This window comes from Somniosus microcephalus, chromosome 9 (genome assembly GCF_052327205.1).
Source record: "Somniosus microcephalus isolate GS21.2 chromosome 9, FLI_Smic_1.0, whole genome shotgun sequence".
Classification (NCBI taxonomy): Eukaryota; Metazoa; Chordata; class Chondrichthyes; order Squaliformes; family Somniosidae; genus Somniosus; species Somniosus microcephalus.
Genome location: NC_140995.1, coordinates 236899063 through 236920618, shown reverse-complemented (window position 1 = coordinate 236920618; position 21556 = coordinate 236899063). Strand labels below are relative to the sequence as shown.

The 21556-nt window shown below is 48.7% G+C and overlaps 1 protein-coding gene across 4 annotated transcripts in view; it reads right to left on the bottom strand.

The window, feature by feature from the left end:
- cul9 (cullin 9) overlaps nt 1-21556 on the bottom strand; it is a 401996-nt gene that overhangs the window by 244583 nt on the left and 135857 nt on the right. For all 4 annotated transcript variants that reach the window (XM_085998049.1, XM_085998046.1, XM_085998048.1 and 1 more), the window contains one exon: nt 14994-15512. In XM_085998049.1, the coding sequence (XP_085854175.1) occupies nt 14994-15512 (519 nt within the window). The remainder of the gene's footprint in view (nt 1-14993; nt 15513-21556) is intronic.

Below are 21556 nucleotides of genomic sequence, written 5' to 3'. Positions count from 1 at the left end.
AATAAAGAGTTAGGCAGCGAACAATGGCCTCTAGGGGGTCCCAAAAGTTTAGAAATGGTTAAGCGAACTCAAGAAATGATTTGGAAAAAGAACATGGGAAGTAAGACTAAAAAACTAATTGGACTCTGGCGACAGTACTGCCAAGAAATTAAAGACAGTTCCCTATTAGCCAGCTGGCAAGGGAATGCTGTTAAATTAGGAATAAAGTTAACCGAAGGAGGGAATCTTAAACCCGTTGAAGTACTTAAGAGAGAATGTGCTCATGGGAAAAGGTCAAAATCTGAAGAGGCGCCAAATAAAAAGGATCAAAATGAACTACGTAGTTCAATGGTTGGCCTTAGGTTGACAGAGGGAGATGGAGAAGATGAGGACTTAGATAATTGGACATACAGAACCCCTACTGCGCCACCTCCTCAGCCACCCCAGTACAACTATATTTACCCCCCCCCCTTCCAACGTCGGCCACACCACCGACGTCTAATATTACTCCTCCAGTAACCCTCTCCGTAAATAGTCCCCCATTCACTCCAGGAATACCCCCAACTACCTCAACCGTTGGGGCCACAGGTTTTACTGATCACATAAGTGGTCGGACCCGGTTACAAATGGCAGGACAGACAGGCCCTGTGCCCAATTATACTCCTACCCGGAGTGACAAGAAGAAAAAGAAGGAAAACAAACGGATAAACAAGAAAAGATTCAGACAGTTAGTACAACATAAGTCCACTCAGGAATACAACACTGAGTCATGTAGTGACTTTACCGATTCAGAAAATGATTTATCACCTTCTGATGATCATGAGTCAGAATCCAAAAATCATTCCGGTAACCCACCTAGGAACCTTCCAGTGAGAAAAATGCCAAACCCAGATCAGGCTGCTGCCGCAGCTCACCCCACCATAGATGTATTCTTCCCATGGAAGCCTAATGAATTAATATCTATCCTAACTAATGCGCCGGATCGCCTCAAAGCGCCTCAAAAATTTGTGGACTTTTTACGAACCACCATTCAGGTGTACAACGCTGAATCCCGAGATTTATGGGCTTTAATCCAACAAGTACTGACCCCCTCGGAACATCAGGCAGTGGCTGGGAATGGTTAATTATTGTCGACAGTGGATACCTAATATTGCAGTATTAACCAAACTTCTGACTCCCTACACGACTAAAGAGGGAGAGTTTGAGCTGGAACCGGAGGCAGAGAAAGCATTTGAGGAATTAAAACAGGATCTGGTCCAAGCACCAGCCCTTGGACGACCCCTGTATGATAGGCCATTCCAGTTATATTGCACAGTAATGAACGATTGCTCAACAGCAGTATTGACCCAGAAGCATGGAGATAAGAATCGACCAGTAGCTTATTATTCATCAAAACTGGATCCGGTAGCTCTAGGATATCCCTATTGCACCCAGATCCTTACAGCCATCTACAACAGTCTACAGTCAGCTGCTAACATGACACTTCAGCAGGACATTACTGTGTATAGCTCTCACTCAGTCACTGCGTTATTGGGGCAATTGCAGACCCAACACCTGACTACTGCCAGGCAAAATAAGTACGAAATATACTTATTGAACAATCCCAGGCTCACATTTAAACACTGTAGCACTATCAACCCTGCCAGTTTCCTTGCACATCCGCCCTCCGAGAGTGATGAACCAAGCCATGATTGCTTACACCTCATTAAAGAAGATACCTCAGTCCGACCTGATTTGTCTGACACTCCTATTGCAGATCCCGATATTAACATGTATACGGATGGCAGTTCTTCTGTTGATGAGGTGGGAAAACGAATTTCTGGTTATGCAATTGTAAATCAGGAAGGTGTCACCTTCGAATCAGCAGCCTTTGAATCCCCTTTTTCTGCCCAGCAAGCCGAACTGTTTGCACTCATACGAGCTTGTACTTTGGGAGAAGGATTACGAATCAATGTATATACTGACTCTAGATATGCCTTTGGAGTAGTTCATGATTTTGGACAATTGTGGAAAAATCGAGGATTTCTGACCTCTTCGGGCAGTTTGATCTCTCACCGTCAGTTAGTCTCAGATCTCTTGCAAGCCCTTTTACTCCCCAAACAGATAGCGGTGATCAAATGCTCTGCCCATACCACTGGCCAAAGCCCGGTAGATACAGGAAATCGCCGCGCTGATGAGGCGGCCAAAAATGCTTCTAGGAGTCACCAAATGATTGTGCCCCAAATGATGAGGCAGACTAAAAATTCAAAAAAGAATCAGTCTCCCTCGGAAAAACTAATGCCAACCATCCAAGAGGTGATTAAGTTGCAGGAGGACGCTCCTGATAGTGATAAGCATTTGTGGAGAGAATTGGGATGTGTATATAACCCTGTATTACAACTCTGGACTACTCCCGCAGAACAGACTTGTATGTCTGATGAGCTAGCTTTATGGGTTATTGAATGTGTACACTTTGCAACTCATTGTGGTGCCAGGGCAGTTAGTGATTTGCTCCTAAGTACTTGGTGGCATCCAAGACTTCAGGCTATAGCACAGAACATTAGCGATCGATGCCTGATTTGTCAACAACACAACCCCGGAACGGGAGTGCCTTGCGAATGGGGAAAAACCCCTTTGCCTGAGGGTCCCTTTGAGACCCTGCAAATGGACTACATTGAGTTGGAAAGATGTCAGTGTTACAAATATGTACTTGTCATTGTGGATGTATTCAGTAAATGGATCGAGGCATATCCAACCACAGACAATAAAGCCTCTACTGTTGTTAAGGTATTGCTGAGAGAGATCATACCTCGGTATGGTATTCCAACTCGGTTAAGTTCTGACAATGGTCCTCATTTCACTGCCCAAGTGAACAAGGAACTTTGTACTCAGTTGAACATTCATCAGCAATTGTATTGTGCTCATCGACCACAAGCTGCAGGACTTGTCGAAAGGGCCAATCAGACTCTGAAGAACAAACTTGCTAAATTGGTAGCCGAAACCGGCTCCACTTGGTTGAAATTGCTTCCGGTAGCTCTCTTTCAAAGTCGCACTACACCAGCGGGTAAAGCACGACTTACACCTGCTGAGATTATCTACGGTCGACCACTCAAGACTCCCTGGAACCAAAATGCTCCTACCACGGTGCATTTTCACCATATGACTGAGGAAATGACAACCTATGTCTTGGCTCTTACTAAGGTTTTGCGCGGGTTCCATTCACAGGTCCGTGCTGCATATGGTGAATTTCCTGACTTATCTGGTTCTCTAAAAATTGAACCAGGTTCGTATGTGCTGGTTAAGAACTGGACCCGTAAAAGTCTAGATCCAAGGTGGGAAGGTCCCTATCAGGTCTTACTAACAACTCCAACTGCAGCTAAGGTCGAGGGAAGAAGCGCATGGGTGCACTTCCACCACTGTAAACCGGTACTTCCACCACCACCGTAAATTGATTGGAGAAACCAATCAAAAGGGGGGGGGAGAAGATGATCAGTAATCAGTACAGTATATAGTAGATTTTACAGTATACACAGTATAAGACAGTAGCAATATTTAATTAATCTTTAATTTTTAAATTTTTACTTTTAAGTTTTAATTTTGATCTTGTGTGAGCTCTTTGTTTTCCAGATTAATAGTTAATAAGTAGTATCGATTGATCATCAAGAGTCAAGATGAGGACTTTATTACTGCTTCTGAGCGTTATCCTGCTCACGGGCGCCCGGGGCGTTCAATCGACTAAAGAAATGTAAGAAAACCACACCTGGAAAAACAGTCCACCTGTGCCGAGGAGATATTCTCCAGTGCAAAGACAAGAATCTTAAAGCTTTCAGATCCTGGAACGTGACTAAATGGGACTTCTGTACTGGACTATTAAAACAGGAACATCGTGAAGTACATTTGGACAATAGAAATAGATGGGGTTTGCCATGCTGGCACCAAAAATGTAAATTTGATTTTACTTGTAGGACTAACTCGGAAAAAGGAAAAGAATCGTGGATGATGTATAATGGAGGATGTTACAGAAAGGTACTAGTTAAAGACCCATGGTTGCAGGAAAGGGATCCACCGAGACGCTCAGGATCTAGAAAGAAAAGGGAAATTAGGAAAAGGAGGGAGTTACGTACCAACACCTTTTTGTACATGTCCTATGAATATGCCAAAAGCAGTAACCTAACACGCTGTTGGGTCTGTAGTCATATTCCCATTCATAGTAAAGGAGGGATTCCCTTGAGACCCATCCCGTTCAATGCCTCAGAGATGGCAGAATGGGTCATGCGCCAGAACGCCAGCGGCGATTATAACGATTCATACAACCAGGAAGGTGACAGGGATAAATGGATGTCGGCAGGTTATGACTTAACCACTTTCCAAGGGTGGTATCAGCCTAATTATAATCGGAATAGACAGCCTCCAGCCTTTGTTCCTGTTAATACCTCAGGGGTTGGTGGGCCGGAGGGGCCAATATGTTTAACGAAGAATGTGTCCGGCGGTACAGAAGTAGGACGCAGTAAATGTTTTCAAGAGGTTAACATAACGGAATGTAAACTCACTGAAGGCTGTGGCCAAGGGTTCTTCCAATTCAATCATACCGGAGCCCCCAATAGAACACACGGGGGACCGTGGGAAGGGGAGGAAATCAGATGGAGGTGGAGGGTTCGTAAGTCACTAGGTAATAATCTAACTGCGTATAATGGGACCTAATTTATATGTGGTCACAGAGCCTACCCATGGTTACCCCGGAATTGGACGGGTTCGTGTTACTTAGGTTATGTAGTACCCTACATTCACTACTTGAATGAGATTGGGGAACACCATGAATTTAAGAAATCCAGGACCATAAGAGAGCTAGGAGCTTTTCAAAGATTCTTTGGTGTAGTAAACCCTCCCTATGGAATAATGACCTTGATGGATGAAACAAGGAACCTGGCAAGGCTAATAGAGATAGTTGCCAATGACACTGAGGAAGCTCTAGCAGAAATGAGTGCCGAAATGGTAGCCATTAGAACAGTAGCCCTCCAGAATTGAATGGCCTTAGATTATCTCCTTGCAGCACAAGGAGGAACCTGTGCCTTGATAGGAAGTGAGTGCTGTACTTATATCCCTGATCGTTCGGAAAATGTAACCAACATTGTCAAACATATCCGGGACGCAGTAAGTCAGTATAAGAAACCTAAGCCCGGGCTGTGGCTGGTTTGATTGGATCCTTGGAGGATGGCTGGGATCAATGGGACAGACTCGGCTACATGGGTTAGTGGTGGTACTTGCAATAATCATGTGCATTTTTCTGGCTTTCACGCTGATTTACTGTTGCTGCAATAGATTAGGAGCAACTGTAATTCCAAGTCAAATGGTACAAAGGAAATCACCTGATGAAGAAACTGAATTACTGAATATAGAGGGTGAAGCGAGTGAGATGGTAAAGGAGCAAGTTGAGAAAGAATTAATGGAGGAGGAGTATAATAGACTCAGTAAGGTAGAGATGGACCAGTATGATGAAGCTCAGAATCACTGGGTATCTTAGATGGTTATCATGGAATGATAAAAGGGGGGAATGTGGAAACGTACCCCTTATTGGAATACAGTCTGATGAATTAAAATGGTGTCTGGAACCTTTCAGTGTAAATAGAATGGGCACAAAATGGCTTCGTGTAAGGGATGATTGCTTTTAGTTTAGGTGAGACCGGAAAGGGGTACTTCAGCCTTAGTTTGCAGAGATGGCAGTTCCGCTCTGAAACAATTTAGATTGTAGAACAATAAAGGTCATGTAATGTCAGCTGTCCTTTGATAATCAATTGGTATCTGAGCAGTGCTCAATCACGGTTTGACAACTCAAATTGACCTAGGCTATAGTAAACAAACACCGGCCCTTGAGGTCCGATGGTTAGATCAAAAGACAGATCGTAAAAGAATGGGCTTTGATGTTGTGATAAGATTATAGATAAGGTGTCTTCAAAAGAATGTGATTGAAGGGTAATGTGTTGCTAAGGGAAATTGTGTAGTAACTGATGAGTTTGTACTTTTTGAAGTGTATATAACCTGTAACTTTTTGGGAGTCCGTAGCTCTCGCTCCTAGCTGGTATTCCAGACTCGGCTGAGTTCTGGGTAGTCGAGCAGAACCGAGTGCTTCGGCCGATAAAGAATAAAAGACTATTCTTTGAGAAAACAGTGTTCGAGTCGATTATTGTTGAACCAGATTGACGCCTAAAAGAATCCAGATCGTCATTTTGACCCAGCGACGATGAAGGAGCGACGATATATTTCCAAGTCAGGATGGTACCTGAAGAAAAGGAGTCAATAATAATGGTGTGAGTGCCACGTTGGGTGGTTGAGTTGTCAGGAGTTGAGTGGTGAGGAGATTGAGGAGGCAGGAGGTGGGTTTCCTAGAGAGTATGAGTGCAGAGAGGGCATGGGGAAGATATGGAGGAACGAGAATATTTAGATTTGTAATAATGGTCTGTGTCCATGCTGTGGTCAGGAAGGTCACAGAATGTGTGTGCTCATAGTGATGCTAATCATGAGGAGTCTTACCACCTAGTACTTAAACTCATGCTGGTTATTTTTCTGATGACTAACTTAATATCCTCCTTGAGGGTAGGGCCGGGCGGGGGGGGGGGGGGGGGGGGGGAGGAGGAAATAAGAGGTAAGCGGGGTGCCTTTGGGTGATTCACCTGACAATGGAGGACTGCAACCAAGTCAGCCCTCTCTGGAAATCAAATACCTGGGCCAGGCGGAGTCGGCAGCAGGGAGCTTACTAGTGCTGTGTGCTGGTAAGCTGCATGGTTTCAAATGATTGAATGCCAACAGTACACAGTCCTCGCCCCTCCCTTAAAAATAAAAACACCTTTGACCCATCTCTCCTCTCCAAATATTGCTCCCATTATATTGCTCTCTCCAAGGTCCTCACGTGCTTCATTAGCTCCCAGCCCCCCTCTCTCGCACAAACCCCTCCAGTCCGGCTTCGACCGTACTCGCAGCACCCCGGCCGGCAGCCCTGGCCAAAGCCATGACTGCCATGCTCTCTGACCAGGGCGTGTTATTCCTCTTTGCCCTCACTGCACCACCCTCCTCCATGGTCTAGTTTAGGTTCTCTGAACTTAAGAGAACAGAATTGTCTCCCTACAAGAGGAGTGTATGCACTACATAGGGCAAACAGAAACAGAAACCCGACCTGGGTGGATTGCTAAATAGCCTAAGTAAGATGATGGGTTTTAGTTTAGATCAGATACATTCCCCGTCCTCTTTGGAAGTGCTTTGCCTCCTCTTGGCAACTGCCCAGTGACACAATTGAAAGCAGAAGCTGACTGTACGAGGAATCCCAAGCATTTCATCACTCGGGTGTTACCATGTGCTGGGAGTATTCCAGAGATTAACCTCCAAGCAAGACACCAGTGTGACTATGGCTATTAATAAAACATTGGTATCACTGCACTAGACAAACACACTTTCCTCCTGATTTTCCTTTTTCAACTCCTTGTTCTATAACGTCACCTTCACCAGACAAGAGAAACAGGCAAATGATTGAGCAAAAGGGTCTTTCCCACCCTGCTGCTCCAGGCTTAGCTGGCATCAGTTATTTCAAAAGGAATTACTCTGAACTTTCCAAGCACTCTCGAGACAGCCATTATTCAGCCTTAAAAAGCAGGGTGAACATTTTTTTTACAAAAGCAAAATACTGAAATAAAAACATAAAATGCTGGAAATGCTCAGCAGATCAGGCAGCATCTGTGGAGAGAGAAACAGTTTGTTGTATGAATGACCAAACGGAGCCTTTGGAAAATGGTAAATCAGGCAAAGCAAACAAAATGACAGAGTGTCAATAAATAACCTGGGCTGCACACAGCCCTCAAAGCAATGTACTGGCGATTTATTCGAAATTTACCGAGTCTGATTAATACACTCGACCAGTCACATCAACTTTGCCATGGCAATGCAATGAGGGGATCAAAGGTCATCCTGAATTCACATCTATAATGCTCTGAAAACATGCTGTAGATTCAGTGCTTCATATTGAAAGAATGAGGGCTAACTTTTTACATTTTAACTTTCTAGAAAATCAATTAACTGATCTAAGGCAGAGAACAGGGAAGTTTCTGTAATAAATGTCCCCCATTAATAAGGTCACGACTGTAATAAAGGCAGGCGAGGGTACCCTGGCAATTTTCCAGCCACCCTACAATATGACACCCAAGGGCTACTGTCTGGAGGACCGAACTCGGACCTGACCCAACATTCCCAATGCACACTTCCCAGCCAGGCAAACAAAACAGCAAGAGGGCTGGATTATTGTCTCAAGTTTCGGAGGCCCATTGCACCACTGGAGCAAAGACCTGTAACCTCATCACAGACTGGTTCTGTGGCTCAGTGACGAAGGCCTGTAACCTCAGCACAGACTGGTTCTGTGGCGAAGGCCTGTAACCCCATCACAGACTGGTTCTGTGGCTCAGTGGCGAAGGCCTGTAACCTCATCACAGACTGGTTCTGTGGCTCAGTGGCGAAGGCCTGTAACCTCATCACAGACTGGTTCTGTGGCTCAGTGGCGAAGGCCTGTAACCTCAGCACAGACTGGTTCTGTGGCGAAGGCCTGTAACCCCATCACAGACTGGTTCTGTGGCTCAGTGGCGAAGGTCTGTAACCCCATCACAGACTGGTTCTGTGGCTCAATGGCGAAGGCCTGTAACCTCATCACAGACTGGTTCTGTGGCTCAGTGGCGAAGGCCTGTAACCCCATCACAGACTGGTTCTGTGGCGAAGGCCTGTAACCCCATCACAGACTGGTTCTGTGGCTCAATGGCGAAGGCCTGTAACCTCATCACAGACTGGTTCTGTGGCTCAGTGGCGAAGGCCTGTAACCCCATCACAGACTGGTTCTGTGGCTCAGTGGCGAAGGCCTGTAACCTCATCACAGACTGGTTCTGTGGCTCAGTGACGAAGGCCTGTAACCTCAGCACAGACTGGTTCTGTGGCTCAGTGGCGAAGGCCTGTAACCTCAGCACAGACTGGTTCTGTGGCTCAATGGCGAAGGCCTGTAACCTCAGCACAGACTGGTTCTGTGGCTCAATGGCGAAGACCTGTAACCTCATCACAGACTGGTTCTGTGGCTCAGTGGCGAAGGCCTGTAACCTCATCACAGACTGGTTCTGTGGCTCAGTGGCGAAGGCCTGTAACCTCAGCACAGACTGGTTCTGTGGCTCAATGGCGAAGGCCTGTAACCTCAGCACAGACTGGTTCTGTGGCTCAATGGCGAAGACCTGTAACCTCATCACAGACTGGTTCTGTGGCTCAGTGGCGAAGGCCTGTAACCTCAGCACAGACTGGTTCTGTGGCTCAGTGGCGAAGGCCTGTAACCTCATCACAGACTGGTTCTGTGGCTCAGTGGCGAAGGCCTGTAACCTCAGCACAGACTGGTTCTGTGGCTCAATGGCGAAGGCCTGTAACCTCATCACAGACTGGTTCTGTGGCTCAATGGCGAAGGCCTGTAACCTCAGCACAGACTGGTTCTGTGGCTCAATGGCGAAGGCCTGTAACCTCATCACAGACTGGTTCTGTGGCTCAATGGCGAAGGCCTGTAACCTCAGCACAGACTGGTTCTGTGGCGAAGGCCTGTAACCTCATCACAGACTGGTTCTGTGGCTCAATGGCGAAGACCTGTAACCTCATCACAGACTGGTTCTGTGGCTCAATGGCGAAGGCCTGTAACCTCAGCACAGACTGGTTCTGTGGCTCAATGGCGAAGGCCTGTAACCTCATCACAGACTGGTTCTGTGGCTCAATGGCGAAGGCCTGTAACCTCAGCACAGACTGGTTCTGTGGCGAAGGCCTGTAACCTCAGCACAGACTGGTTCTGTGGCGAAGGCCTGTAACCTCATCACAGACTGGTTCTGTGGCTCAATGGCGAAGACCTGTAACCTCATCACAGACTGGTTCTGTGGCTCAATGGCGAAGGCCTGTAACCTCAGCACAGACTGGTTCTGTGGTTCTGTGGCGAAGGCCTGTAACCTCATCACAGACTGGTTCTGTGGCTCAATGGCGAAGGCCTGTAACCTCATCACAGACTGGTTCTGTGGCTCAATGGCGAAGGCCTGTAACCTCAGCACAGACTGGTTCTGTGGCTCAGTGGCGAAGGCCTGTAACCTCAGCACAGACTGGTTCTGTGGCTCAGTGGCGAAGACCTGTAACCTCAGCACAGACTGGTTCTGTGGTTCTGTGGCGAAGGCCTGTAACCTCAGCACCGAAGGCCTGTAACCTCAGCACAGACTGGTTCTGTGGCTCAGTGGCGAAGGCCTGTAACCTCAGCACAGACTGGTTCTGTGGCTCAGTGGCGAAGGCCTGTAACCTCATCACAGACTGGTTCTGTGGCTCAGTGGCGAAGGCCTGTAACCTCATCACAGACTGGTTCTGTGGCTCAGTGGCGAAGGCCTGTAACCTCAGCACAGACTGGTTCTGTGGCTCAGTGGCGAAGGCCTGTAACCTCATCACAGACTGGTTCTGTGGCTCAATGGCGAAGGCCTGTAACCTCATCACAGACTGGTTCTGTGGCTCAGTGGCGAAGGCCTGTAACCTCAGCACAGACTGGTTCTGTGGCTCAGTGGCGAAGGCCTGTAACCTCATCACAGACTGGTTCTGTGGCTCAATGGCGAAGGCCTGTAACCTCAGCACAGACTGGTTCTGTGGCTCAGTGGCGAAGGCCTGTAACCTCAGCACAGACTGGTTCTGTGGCGAAGGCCTGTAACCTCAGCACAGACTGGTTCTGTGGCTCAGTGGCGAAGGCCTGTAACCTCAGCACAGACTGGTTCTGTGGCTCAGTGGCGAAGGCCTGTAACCTCATCACAGACTGGTTCTGTGGCTCAGTGGCGAAGGCCTGTAACCTCATCACAGACTGGTTCTGTGGCTCAATGCCAAATCAGGTGGTGCATTCCGACACTGAGGCACCAGGGGGCTTCGTTTTCAAATTTCACAACAAATTCTAACAACTGTTCCGATCTTTGGATGGAAACCTCCCTGTAGCACTGTACCCGTCACTCAGAGTTTACTACAGTGCTTCATGGCTCAAAACAACTTGCATTTATACAGCGCCTTTAACGGAGTAAAACGTCCCAACCCCAGTTTATAGCCACAAAGGTGGCATACAGAACATTTCTAGGGTGAGAGAAAAGTAGCAGCAGCCAAATTTTACAGCAATTAACATTAATAAAGCTGGAAAATTCATATAACCATCAAATATTACAGCAGGTGCTGTCTCTCAAAGGTCTATTTACCTCGACCCAGAACCCAGTCCTCTTCACGTACCCTTTTACCTTTTTTAAATATTTATCCACTTCCTTTTTATAAGCTATTAAGGATTCTGCTTTCATCACAGTTTCTGGTACCTTTAAACCAAAACCACATAGAAACATAGAAGATAGGAGCAGTAGTAGGCCATTCGGCCCCTCGAGCCTGCTCCGCCATTCAATGCGATCATGGCTGATCATCCAAATTCAGTACCCTGTCCCTGCCTTCTCCCCATATCCCTTGATCCCTTTAGCCTTAAGAAATATATCCAACTCTTTCTTGAAGATATTTAATGAATTGGCCTCAACTGCCTTCTGTGGTAGAGAATTCCACAGGTTCACCACTCTCTGGGTGAAGAAATTCCTCCTCATCTCAGTCCTAAATGGCTTACCCCTTATCCTTAGACTGTGACCCCTGGTTCTGGACTCCCCCGCCATCGGGAACAGCCTTCCTGCATCTAGTCTGTCTAGTCCTGTTAGAATTTTATAAGTTTCAATGAGATCCCCTCTCATTCTTCTAAACTCTAGCGAATATTTTGTGAAAGCTTTGATGGTGTTCCTCAATCTATTGTGGGAAAGTGTAAACTGAAGTCAATAATTGCAGTTCTTGCACAGTGACCTTTCAGAAATCCCGCTCTCCTCTCCCTCAATGGTTCAGTGAGTTTTCCTGGTGACTAGCTGTACCATACAGAACAATAAGACCCCATGCTCAATCTCCAGTCTATGCCGAGCTAGCAGTTGTTTGATGACGATGGATGTGTGGAATGGACTGACCAAGGAGACAATGGAGGAAGATAATATGGGAAAATGTAAGTGAGAATTAGATATATGTTGATGGTTGGGAGGAGGAGCATAAACAGTGGCATGGACTAGTTGGGCCAAAGGCCTGTTTCTGTGCTGTAAATGTTATGCCGTTCTATGTAAGGGTGTGGCCAGTGCTTTTGCAAGCAGCTAGATAGATCGCAGTCTTGTCTGGTCCTGTGCTTCCCCATGTTCTCTCAATTGGCAGTAGTGCCCCTGGGGAGGGAGGGCAGTTAAGGCTAGCCTGTTGACATCCACCATCGCCCCTCACATGAACAGGCACCTGTGGAACTGTATCTCAGCAAGGAATCAATGCCTTCAGGAGAGGACAACATAAGTTGGTAAGAGGGGAAAAAAGTTGCACTTCTGATGGGATATTTTGCTGTACTTTGGTGCTTTGCTGGTTATGGAGCCATTGTGGTCACTTAACAACAGTCGAGCTGTCAAGACTCACCATGCCTGGAGGTCACCAGAGTCATTCTGGAAGCACAGGTTTAGGTAGGTGTGCGACTGAAACTGAAAGGCCACATCACCTCCTGACTCCAGCAGTGCCAATATTGTTGGGGGAATGGTGCATAACTGAACTCCTTTTATGAACTGGAGCCGAAGGGGCGTTTCTTTAAGGAAAAACAACTCTATAGATTGGGGAGACATTCTGATCTGGATTCAAGGCTCTCAACAGGCCCGGCTGTTGCAATTAGAACAGGCATCATCGTTCTGCAGGATACACACGGTTGATAAACACTACAGACACATTCCACAGGTGTCAGTTAGTGCGAAAGGCATCGAGGAATGGTGAATCTTGCTCGGCATTGATATCGATCAACTTTAAGCTCGAGTCAAGCAGGACAGACTGAGTAGAATCGGTCTCGAGCAAGGAACTGGAAAAAACAGCAAATCTAGCCACAACTCCGGGAATTGAAAACTTGCCAATACAATCGTTATTAAGCATACAGAAAACTCTTTGCAAAAGACCAAAACACTGATAAAACTATTTCTCTTTTTCCTGACAACAGAAGAGAATCATGGTGTGGTTCTGAACAGGACTGGGAAGGTCACCTGATCAACATGCCCTCTCTATAGGACACCAAACTCTTAAAGGAACAGTATCAGAAGGCTTTCTCTTCATCTGATGGCAATGTACCGGAGGTATGCTTTGTTTTCCCCTTAATTTTCTCCCATCATGGAGGCACTCGTGATATAGTTTAACAGGCACCAGTCAGCCTCCTATACCTCACAAGTGGCCACACTATTCCCCCAAGGGAGGCCGCCAGAAGAGCCCAATGATCTCCTCTATAGACCCATAGACATGTACTTTCCAAAGGAGGACACTGAACAATGATCAAAAGGGGGAACCACGGCTGACTTTTTCCTCACTAGTCCAAGGGTGCAGGTCAATAGGATCAGCTAACAGCACAGATCGAGGATTAAGCCTGGGACTTTTCTGGTGTGCACAGCTCAATTTAAACCAATTAACCCACGGGGGTAGAATCAAAGTATACTTAATTTGCTTTTATATTGGTCTTCAGCCGACAGCTCCTGTAACAAGGGCCTTGCGCAGCCAGCAGCACAGTCAAAATAAACCTACTGGATTATTTTGCTTTTAAAAATGATGGCCAGAAAAACCCATTCTTTTTACTGTGCTTCTGATGGTAGCATTGTGCTTTTGTGGTGAAAATCATCTCTCACATTCTCCAGAGGGACGGTGAGATGCAATGGCTGAACATCACTGCACACAGGCTAAAATATCCTGGTGTCAGTGGGTGCATGGAAAGGTGAGCCCCCGCAGTGCAGCCCATGTACCGGGTAAATGTGGGGCAGCAGCAAAGTTATCCCCTTCCCCCAGACTTGGGCTGCAATACAGGTTTGTAAGCTCGCTTTCATCTGCAGTGTTGGAGATGCTGTCCTTCAATGAGATATTAAACCAAGGTCCTGTCTACCTATTTGGATGGGCATTAAAGATCCCATTACACACTCCTTGCCAACATTACTCCCTCAACCAACACAACAAAACAACGATGTACTGGTTATTCGCGTCATTGCTGTTTGTCGGATTTTGCTGCCCACTTTTTAAAAAACAAACAATTCACGTGAAACCCTTTGAGACGTTTCTCAGGCAGGATGAGCCTTACAAAAAGGTACATTTGTTTTGCCTTTGATCTGATCATGTAGCAAAATGCTAAAATATACGTAAGCCGGAGTTGGAAGTGCGGACAGTACAGTAACAGAAGGCCTGGATTTCTTCAACTCACTAAAAGACTCAAGACATTAACAGGCACAGTGATTACATGATCAAGAAAAGTGTGATGCTGGTAACCTAAAACAGAAACCCAAAAGAACAGTTCCAATGAGGAACATAGGAACAGGAGGAGGCCAATAATCCCCTCGAGCCTGTTCCGCCATTCAATGAGATCACAGATCTCACAGATCTCACAGAAACCCCACAGTGCAGATAGAGGCCATTTCGGCCCATCGAGCCTGCACCGACACATATCCCACCCGATTCCCGTAACCCCTACACCAACACATATCCCACCCTATCCCCGTAACCCCATGTATTTAATCCCCCTAACACTAAGGGTCAATTTATCATGGCCAATCAACCTAACCTGCACATCTTTGGACTGTGGGAGGAAACCGGAGCACCCGGAGGAAACCCACGCAAACACGGGGAGAATGTGCAAACTCCACACAGACAGTCACCCGAGGCCGGATTCGAACCCGGGTCCCTGGCGCTGTGAGGCAACAGTGCTAACCACTATGCCACCGTGCAGGGCTGATCTGTGTCCTAACTTTTTAGGATTTTTATTCCTTCAGATGCTGACTAACCCACTGCGTATTTCCACAATGTTCTCGTTATTTCAGTCCAATTACTACTTTTTCCTAATTTCAATAATGGCTGAAAAGCATCTTAGCCAAGTTGTACTTCCTCCAAACACACCACTGGTACATCAAGCACATCCTTACCTGCACAGGGGGAGTGCCATCATTGCTGTACCTAAACTCGCCTTCATCTCCACAACTGACTTGTTCGTAATCCTCCAGCATTTTCACAGTCATGCCCGCCTTTAAATTCTCCTGGATATATTCCACGTAGCTGCTCCGGCTGGCAAAGTTTGAGCGGGTTTTGTAAGCAGTGGCTGTTTTTTTCCGTGGCTGGGGTATCAGTAGGCTACTGGCAGTCATGCTCCGTGGCTGGAATATCGATTTAATGTTCCTGGGCTGTTCTTCGCCTATCGATCCCATCGTGTGATCAGGCTGTTTATTCCGGTCCCAGCCCATGACACGGACTAATTCAGAAATCAGGTTTGCCATCGCCATGGTGAATTCAAACTCACGCAGCAGCCGAGTCTGTTCTGGCACATGCAAGGCAGTGCAGTCCTGGCGCTCTCCACTCACATCTTGCCCACTGTTATTTAACTTGTCCATCAGCGAGGTGACACACAGATAGCGTTTTACCAAAGAAAACAAAAGTTTCCCGGGAATCTGAAATGGGTAAATCAAAGAGAATGAATTACAGTGTATACGAGGTGAATGCTACATTGACTGTATTGTGGAATTCAGCCCATTTACATGGTGTGCCTGGTGCCAACCACCAGCGGCAAAGGATAAACGGTGCCTGCTTGAAATGAAATGCAACTTCCATTCCTGGCCACAAAGGTGATGCATTTGTTGAGGAAGGTTTCTACAAGTCATCAACGACTGTATGGAGCGCATTGAACAAAGAAAAACACTGCAAGGCACTCCACAAAGGTTAATCAAAGAAACGGACGCCAAGCCAATGGGGACATTAGGAGAGGGAATGGTCTTAAAAGAAGAAAGGGAGATGGAGGTGGAGATAAAGAGGTTTAGGAGAGAATTTCAGAGTGTGGGGCAGGGTGCTGAAGGCATGGCCACCGATGGTGGGGTGGGGGTGAAGAGTCAAGGAACAGAGTGTTCTTCAGGCAGGGGGGGGTTATGGCTGGAGGAGGTTAGAGAGATGGGGAGGAGCAAAGCCAGCTAGCACAGGGGAAATGGGCAAGAAGAACTTGGTACCAGATAGGATGTGGGCCGCAGATCTTTAAATGAGCTGAATTTTACGGAGGGTGAAAGATCGGAGGCCGAGCAGGAGAGCACTGGACTATCTGAGTCTGGAGCTGACAAAGACATGGATGAGGGTTTCAACGGCAGATGGGCTGAGGCAGGGCGGCGACAGGTGAAGTTACACAGGAAGATTTTTTGTAATGGAGAGGATATAGCCGGAAACTCAGCTCAGGGTCAAATAGGACACTGAGGTAGTTAACAGTCTGGTTCGGCCTGAGAACGTGGCTAAGCAGGGGATGGAGTCAGTGGAAATGTATGGAGTTTGTGACTGGGGAGAAGATGATGATTTCGATCTTACCAATGTTTAACTGCAGAAACCTAGGCTGATCCAAGACTGAATGTCAGACATGTAGTCTGACAACACAGAGGCAGTGGAGTGCTCAAGGGGTAGAGGAGAGGTAGACCTGTGTGCTGTCAGCATACATGTGGAAGCGGACTCCATGTCTGCCTATGATGTTGTCAAGGGACAGCATGTAGATGAGGAAGGGGACAAATCGAGGAAAGATCCTTGGGGACTCGGGAGGCAACTGTATGGGAGTGGGAAGAGAAGCCATTGCTGTAAGTGCTCTGGCTATGAATGGAACCAAGCAAGGGCAATCCTACTGAGCTGGGCAATGGAGAGGCAGCATTCCGGGAGGATGGCGTGGTCGATCATGTCGAATGCTTCAGAGAAGGCGAGGAGGGATAATGCACCCTTGCTTGAGAGGAAATCACGTGCGTCTTTGGTTAGGGCAGTTCCAGTGCTGTGGCAGGGACTGAAGTCTGACTGGAGTGGTACAAACGTGGAGTTGCAGGAAAGGCGAGTATGGATTTGGAAGGGTAAAACCCGTTCAAAGTGAGGAGAAAGGGAGGTTAGAGATGGGGTGGTAATTGGCAAAAATAGAAGGGTCGAGGGTGGGTTTTTTGAGATGGGTGTGTTAACAGCGGTCTTGGAAAGGAGGGGGACAGTCGATGGGAAGGAAGAACCATTTACAATGTTAGGTGGCATGAGGAACAGGAAGGGAAGTTGGGTGGTCAGCAGTTTAGTGCAAATGAGCTTAAGGGAGCACAAGGTAGGTCACATGAACAAGATAACCTCAGAAAGAGCACAAGGGGCTGGCATCAGATATGCTCAAGTCTGCACCTTTGGACTTGAGGAAGCGAAGATGGGACCACTCCAAGGGGAGTGATCAGCATGGGTGTTAGTAAAGGTTCGACTGGGGAAAGGGCATCAAAGGTGGAGGAGGGTCGAGCACATCAATGGTTGCATAAGTATCGTGGCGAATGGAGGGTTAAAGCCCAGGCAGTTGGTGGTTTGAAAGCACAGCTTTCAGAGTTTTTTTGCCTCCAGGGAAAACAGAATGGAGTGGGATCAGAAGGTGGCGAGGGGGAAAAGTGGTTGGAGATGGGATTGTCGGAGATCAAGACAAGGCGGGTAGAGAGGTCATGGTCGAAGAGGTGACCGTGAATATGGAGCGGAAAGTTTGAGAGTCTGAGGTTGGGGTCGAATAGCGGGAACTTGACCTCGCAGCCTGTTGTGCTACATGTAACTTGACAAAGTGCCTGAAATGGGAAAATGCTCCAATTCTTGAGCACTAACATTGCTTATCTTGATGAGCACAAAATTCACTTTACAAAATTCTTTGCTATAACTTTATCTTTACATGAAAATAAAGCAGCACCAGAGCGAGTTTAGTGAGGAGGTAGGTGCTGTGAAAGAACGCGACCCGGGTTCAAATACAATCGGCAACGTCAGATCCAACAGCTTCTGCCGTTTCCGAAATTACAACAGTGACTACACGTCAAAAGTACTTCATTGGCTGCAAAGTGCTTTAAGACGTTGAGGTCGTAAAAAGCGTTATATAAATCATAGAATAGCACAGCACAGGAGGAGGCCATTCAGCCCATCAAGTTTACGCCTGCTCTTTTCAAGAGCAATCCAGTATTTCTCCAATTCCCTTGTGAAGACGACTATTGACTCTGTATCCAACATCCTATCAGGCAGTGCATTCCAAATCCCAACAACTCGTGTAAAAATCTTTTTCCTCGTGTCTCCTCTGGTTCTTTTGCCAATCACCTTAAATCTGTGCCCTCTGGTTATCGACCCTTCCGCCATTGGAAACAGTGATTCTGTTTTTACTCCATCTAAACTCTTCTGGATTTTAAACACGTCTATCAAATCTCCTCTTAGACTTCTCTGCTCCAAGGAGAATAACCACAGCTTCTCCAGTCTATCCACATAACTGTAATCCCTCATTCTTGGAACCATTCCAGTAAATCTTTTCTGTACCCTCTCCAAAGACTTCACATCCTTCCTAAAGTGTGGTGCCCAGAATACTCCAGCTGGGGCCAAACCAGTGTTTATACAGGTTTCGCATAACTTCCTGGCTTTTGTACTCTATGCCTCTATTTATAAAGCCCAGGATCCCATATGCTTTATAAACTGCTTTGTTAACCTGTCCTGCCACCTTCAAAGATTTATGCACGAACACACCCCGGTCTCTCGGTTCCTGCACCCCCAGGTCTCTCTCGGTTCCTGCACCCCCAGGTCTCTCTCGGTTCCTGCACCCCCAGGTCTCTCTCGGTTCCTGTACCCCCAGGTCTCTCTCGGTTCCTGTACCACCAGGTCTCTCTCGGTTCCTGCACCCCCAGGTCTCTCTCGGTTCCTGCACCCCCAGGTCTCTCTCGGTTCCTGCACCCCCAGGTCTCTCTCGGTTCCTGTACCCCCAGGTCTCTCTCGGTTCCTGTACCCACAGGTCTCTCGGTTCCTCCACCCCCAGGTCTCTCTCGGTTCCTCCACCCCCAGGTCTCTCTCGGTTCCTGCACCCCCAGGTCTCTCTCGGTTCTTGTACCCCCAGGTCTCTCTCGGTTCCTGTACCCCCAGGTCTCTCTCGGTTCCTGTACCCCCAGGTCTCTCTCTCTTCCTGTACCCCCAAGTCTCTCTCGGTTCCTGTACCCCCAGGTCTCTCTCGGTTCCTGTACCCCCAGGTCTCTCTCGGTTCCTGTACCCCCAGGTCTCTCTCGGTTCCTGTACCCCCAGGTCTCTCTCGGTTCCTGTACCCCCAGGTCTCTCTCGGTTCCTGTACCCCCGGGTCTCTCTCGGTTCCTGTACCCCCGGGTCTCTCTCGGTTCCTGTACCCCCGGGTCTCTCTCGGTTCCTGTACCCCCAGGTCTCTCTCGGTTCCTGTACCCCCAGGTCTCTCTCGGTTCCTGTACCCCCAGGTCTCTCGCGGTTCTTGAAACCCCCAGGTCTCTCTCGGTTCCTGTACCCCCGGGTCTCTCGCGGTTCCTGTACCCCCAGGTCTCTCTCGGTTCCTGTACCCCCAGGTCTCTCTCGGTTCCTGTACCCCCGGGTCTCTCTCCGTTCCTGTACCCCCAGGTCTCTCTCGGTTCCTGTACAGCCAGGTCTCTCTCGGTTCTTGTACCCCCAGGTCTCTCTCGGTTCCTGTACCCCCAGGTCTCTCTCGGTTCCTGTACCCCCAGGTCTCTCTCGGTTCTTGTACCCCCAGGTCGCTCTCGGTTCTTGTACCCCCAGGTCTCTCTCGGTTCCTGCACCCCCAGGTCTCTCTCTGTTCCTGTACCCCCAGGTCTCTCTCGGTTCTTGTACCCCCAGGTCTCTCTCGGTTCTTGTACCCACAGGTCTCTCTCGGTTCTTGTACCCACAGGTCTCTCTCTGTTCTTGTACCCCCAGGTCTCTCTCGGTTCTTGTACCCCCAGGTCTCTCTCGGTTCTTGTACCCCCAGGTCTCTCTCGGTTCTTGTACCCCCAGGTCTCTCTCGGTTCTTGTACCCCCAGGTCTCTCTCGGTTCTTGTACCCCCAGGTCTCTCTCGGTTCCTGTACCCCCAGGTCTCTCTCGGTTCTTGTACCCCCAGGTCTCTCTCGGTTCTTGTACCCCCAGGTCTCTCTCGGTTCTTGTACCCCCAGGTCGCTCTCTGTTCCTGTACCCCCAGGTCTCTCTCGGTTCTTCTACGCCCAGGTCTCTCTCTGTTCCTGTACCCCCAGGTCTCTCTCGGTTCTTGTACCCCCAGGTCTCTCTCGGTTCCTGCACCCCCAGGTCTCTCTCTGTTCCTGTACCCCCAGGTCTCTCTCGGTTCCTGTACCCCCAGGTCTCTCTCTGTTCCTGTACCCCCAGGTCTCTCTCGGTTCTTGTACCCCCAGGTCTCTCTCGGTTCTTGTACCCCCAGGTCTCTCTCGGTTCTTGTACCCCCAGGTCCCTCTCGGTTCCTGTACCCCCAGGTCTCTCTCGGTTCCTGTACCCCCAGGTCTCTCTCGGTTCTTGCACCCCCAGGTCTCTCTCGGTTCCTGTACCCCCAGGTCTCTCTCGGTTCTTGTACCCCCAGGTCTCCCTCGGTTCTTGTACCCCCAGGTCTCTCTCTGTTCCTGTACCCCCAGGTCTCTCTCGGTTCTTGTACCCCCAGGTCTCTCTCGGTTCCTGTACCCCCAGCTGTCTCTCGGTTCTTGTACCCCCAGGTCTCTCTCGGTTCTTGTACCCCCAGGTCTCTCGCGGTTCCTGTATCCCCAGGCCTCTCTCAGTTCTTGTACCCCCAGGTCTCTCTCGGTTCCTGTTCCCCCAGCTCTCTCTCGGTTCTTGTTCCCCCAGGTCTCTCTCCGTTCCTGTACCCCCAGGTCTCTCTCTGTTCTTGTACCCCCAGGTCTCTCTCGGTTCCTGTACCCCCAGGTCTCTCTCGGTTCCTGTACCCCCAGGTCTCTCTCGGTTCCTGTACCCCCAGGTCTCTCGCGGTTCTTGGACCCCCAGGTCTCTCGCGGTTCCTGTACCCCCAGGTCTCTCTCGGTTCCTGTACCCCCAGGTCTCTCTCGGTTCCTGTACCCCCGGGTCTCTCTCGGTTCCTGTACCCCCAGGTCTCTCTCGGTTCTTGTACCCCCAGGTCTCTCTCGGTTCCTGTACCCCCAGGTCTCTCGCGGTTCTTGAAACCCCCAGGTCTCTCTCGGTTCCTGTACCCCCGGGTCTCTCTCGGTTCCTGCACCCCCAGGTCTCTCTCGGTTCCTGTACCCCCAGGTCTCTCTCGGTTCCTGTACCCCCGGGTCTCTCTCGGTTGCTGTACCCCCAGGTCTCTCTCGGTTCCTGTACAGCCAGGTCTCTCTCGGTTCTTGTACCCCCAGGTCTCTCTCGGTTCCTGTACCCCCAGGTCTCTCTCGGTTCCTGCACCCCCAGGTCTCTCTCTGTTCCTGTACCCCCAGGTCTCTCTCGGTTCTTGTACCCCCAAGTCTCTCTCGGTTCTTGTACCCACAGGTCTCTCTCGGTTCTTGTACCCACAGGTCTCTCTCTGTTCTTGTACCCCCAGGTCTCTCTCGGTTCTTGTTCCCCCAGGTCTCTCTCGGTTCTTGTACCCCCAGGTCTCTCTCGGTTCTTGTACCCCCAGGTCTCTCTCGGTTCCTGTACCCCCAGGTCTCTCTCGGTTCTTGTACCCCCAGGTCTCTCTCGGTTCTTGTACCCCCAGGTCTCTCT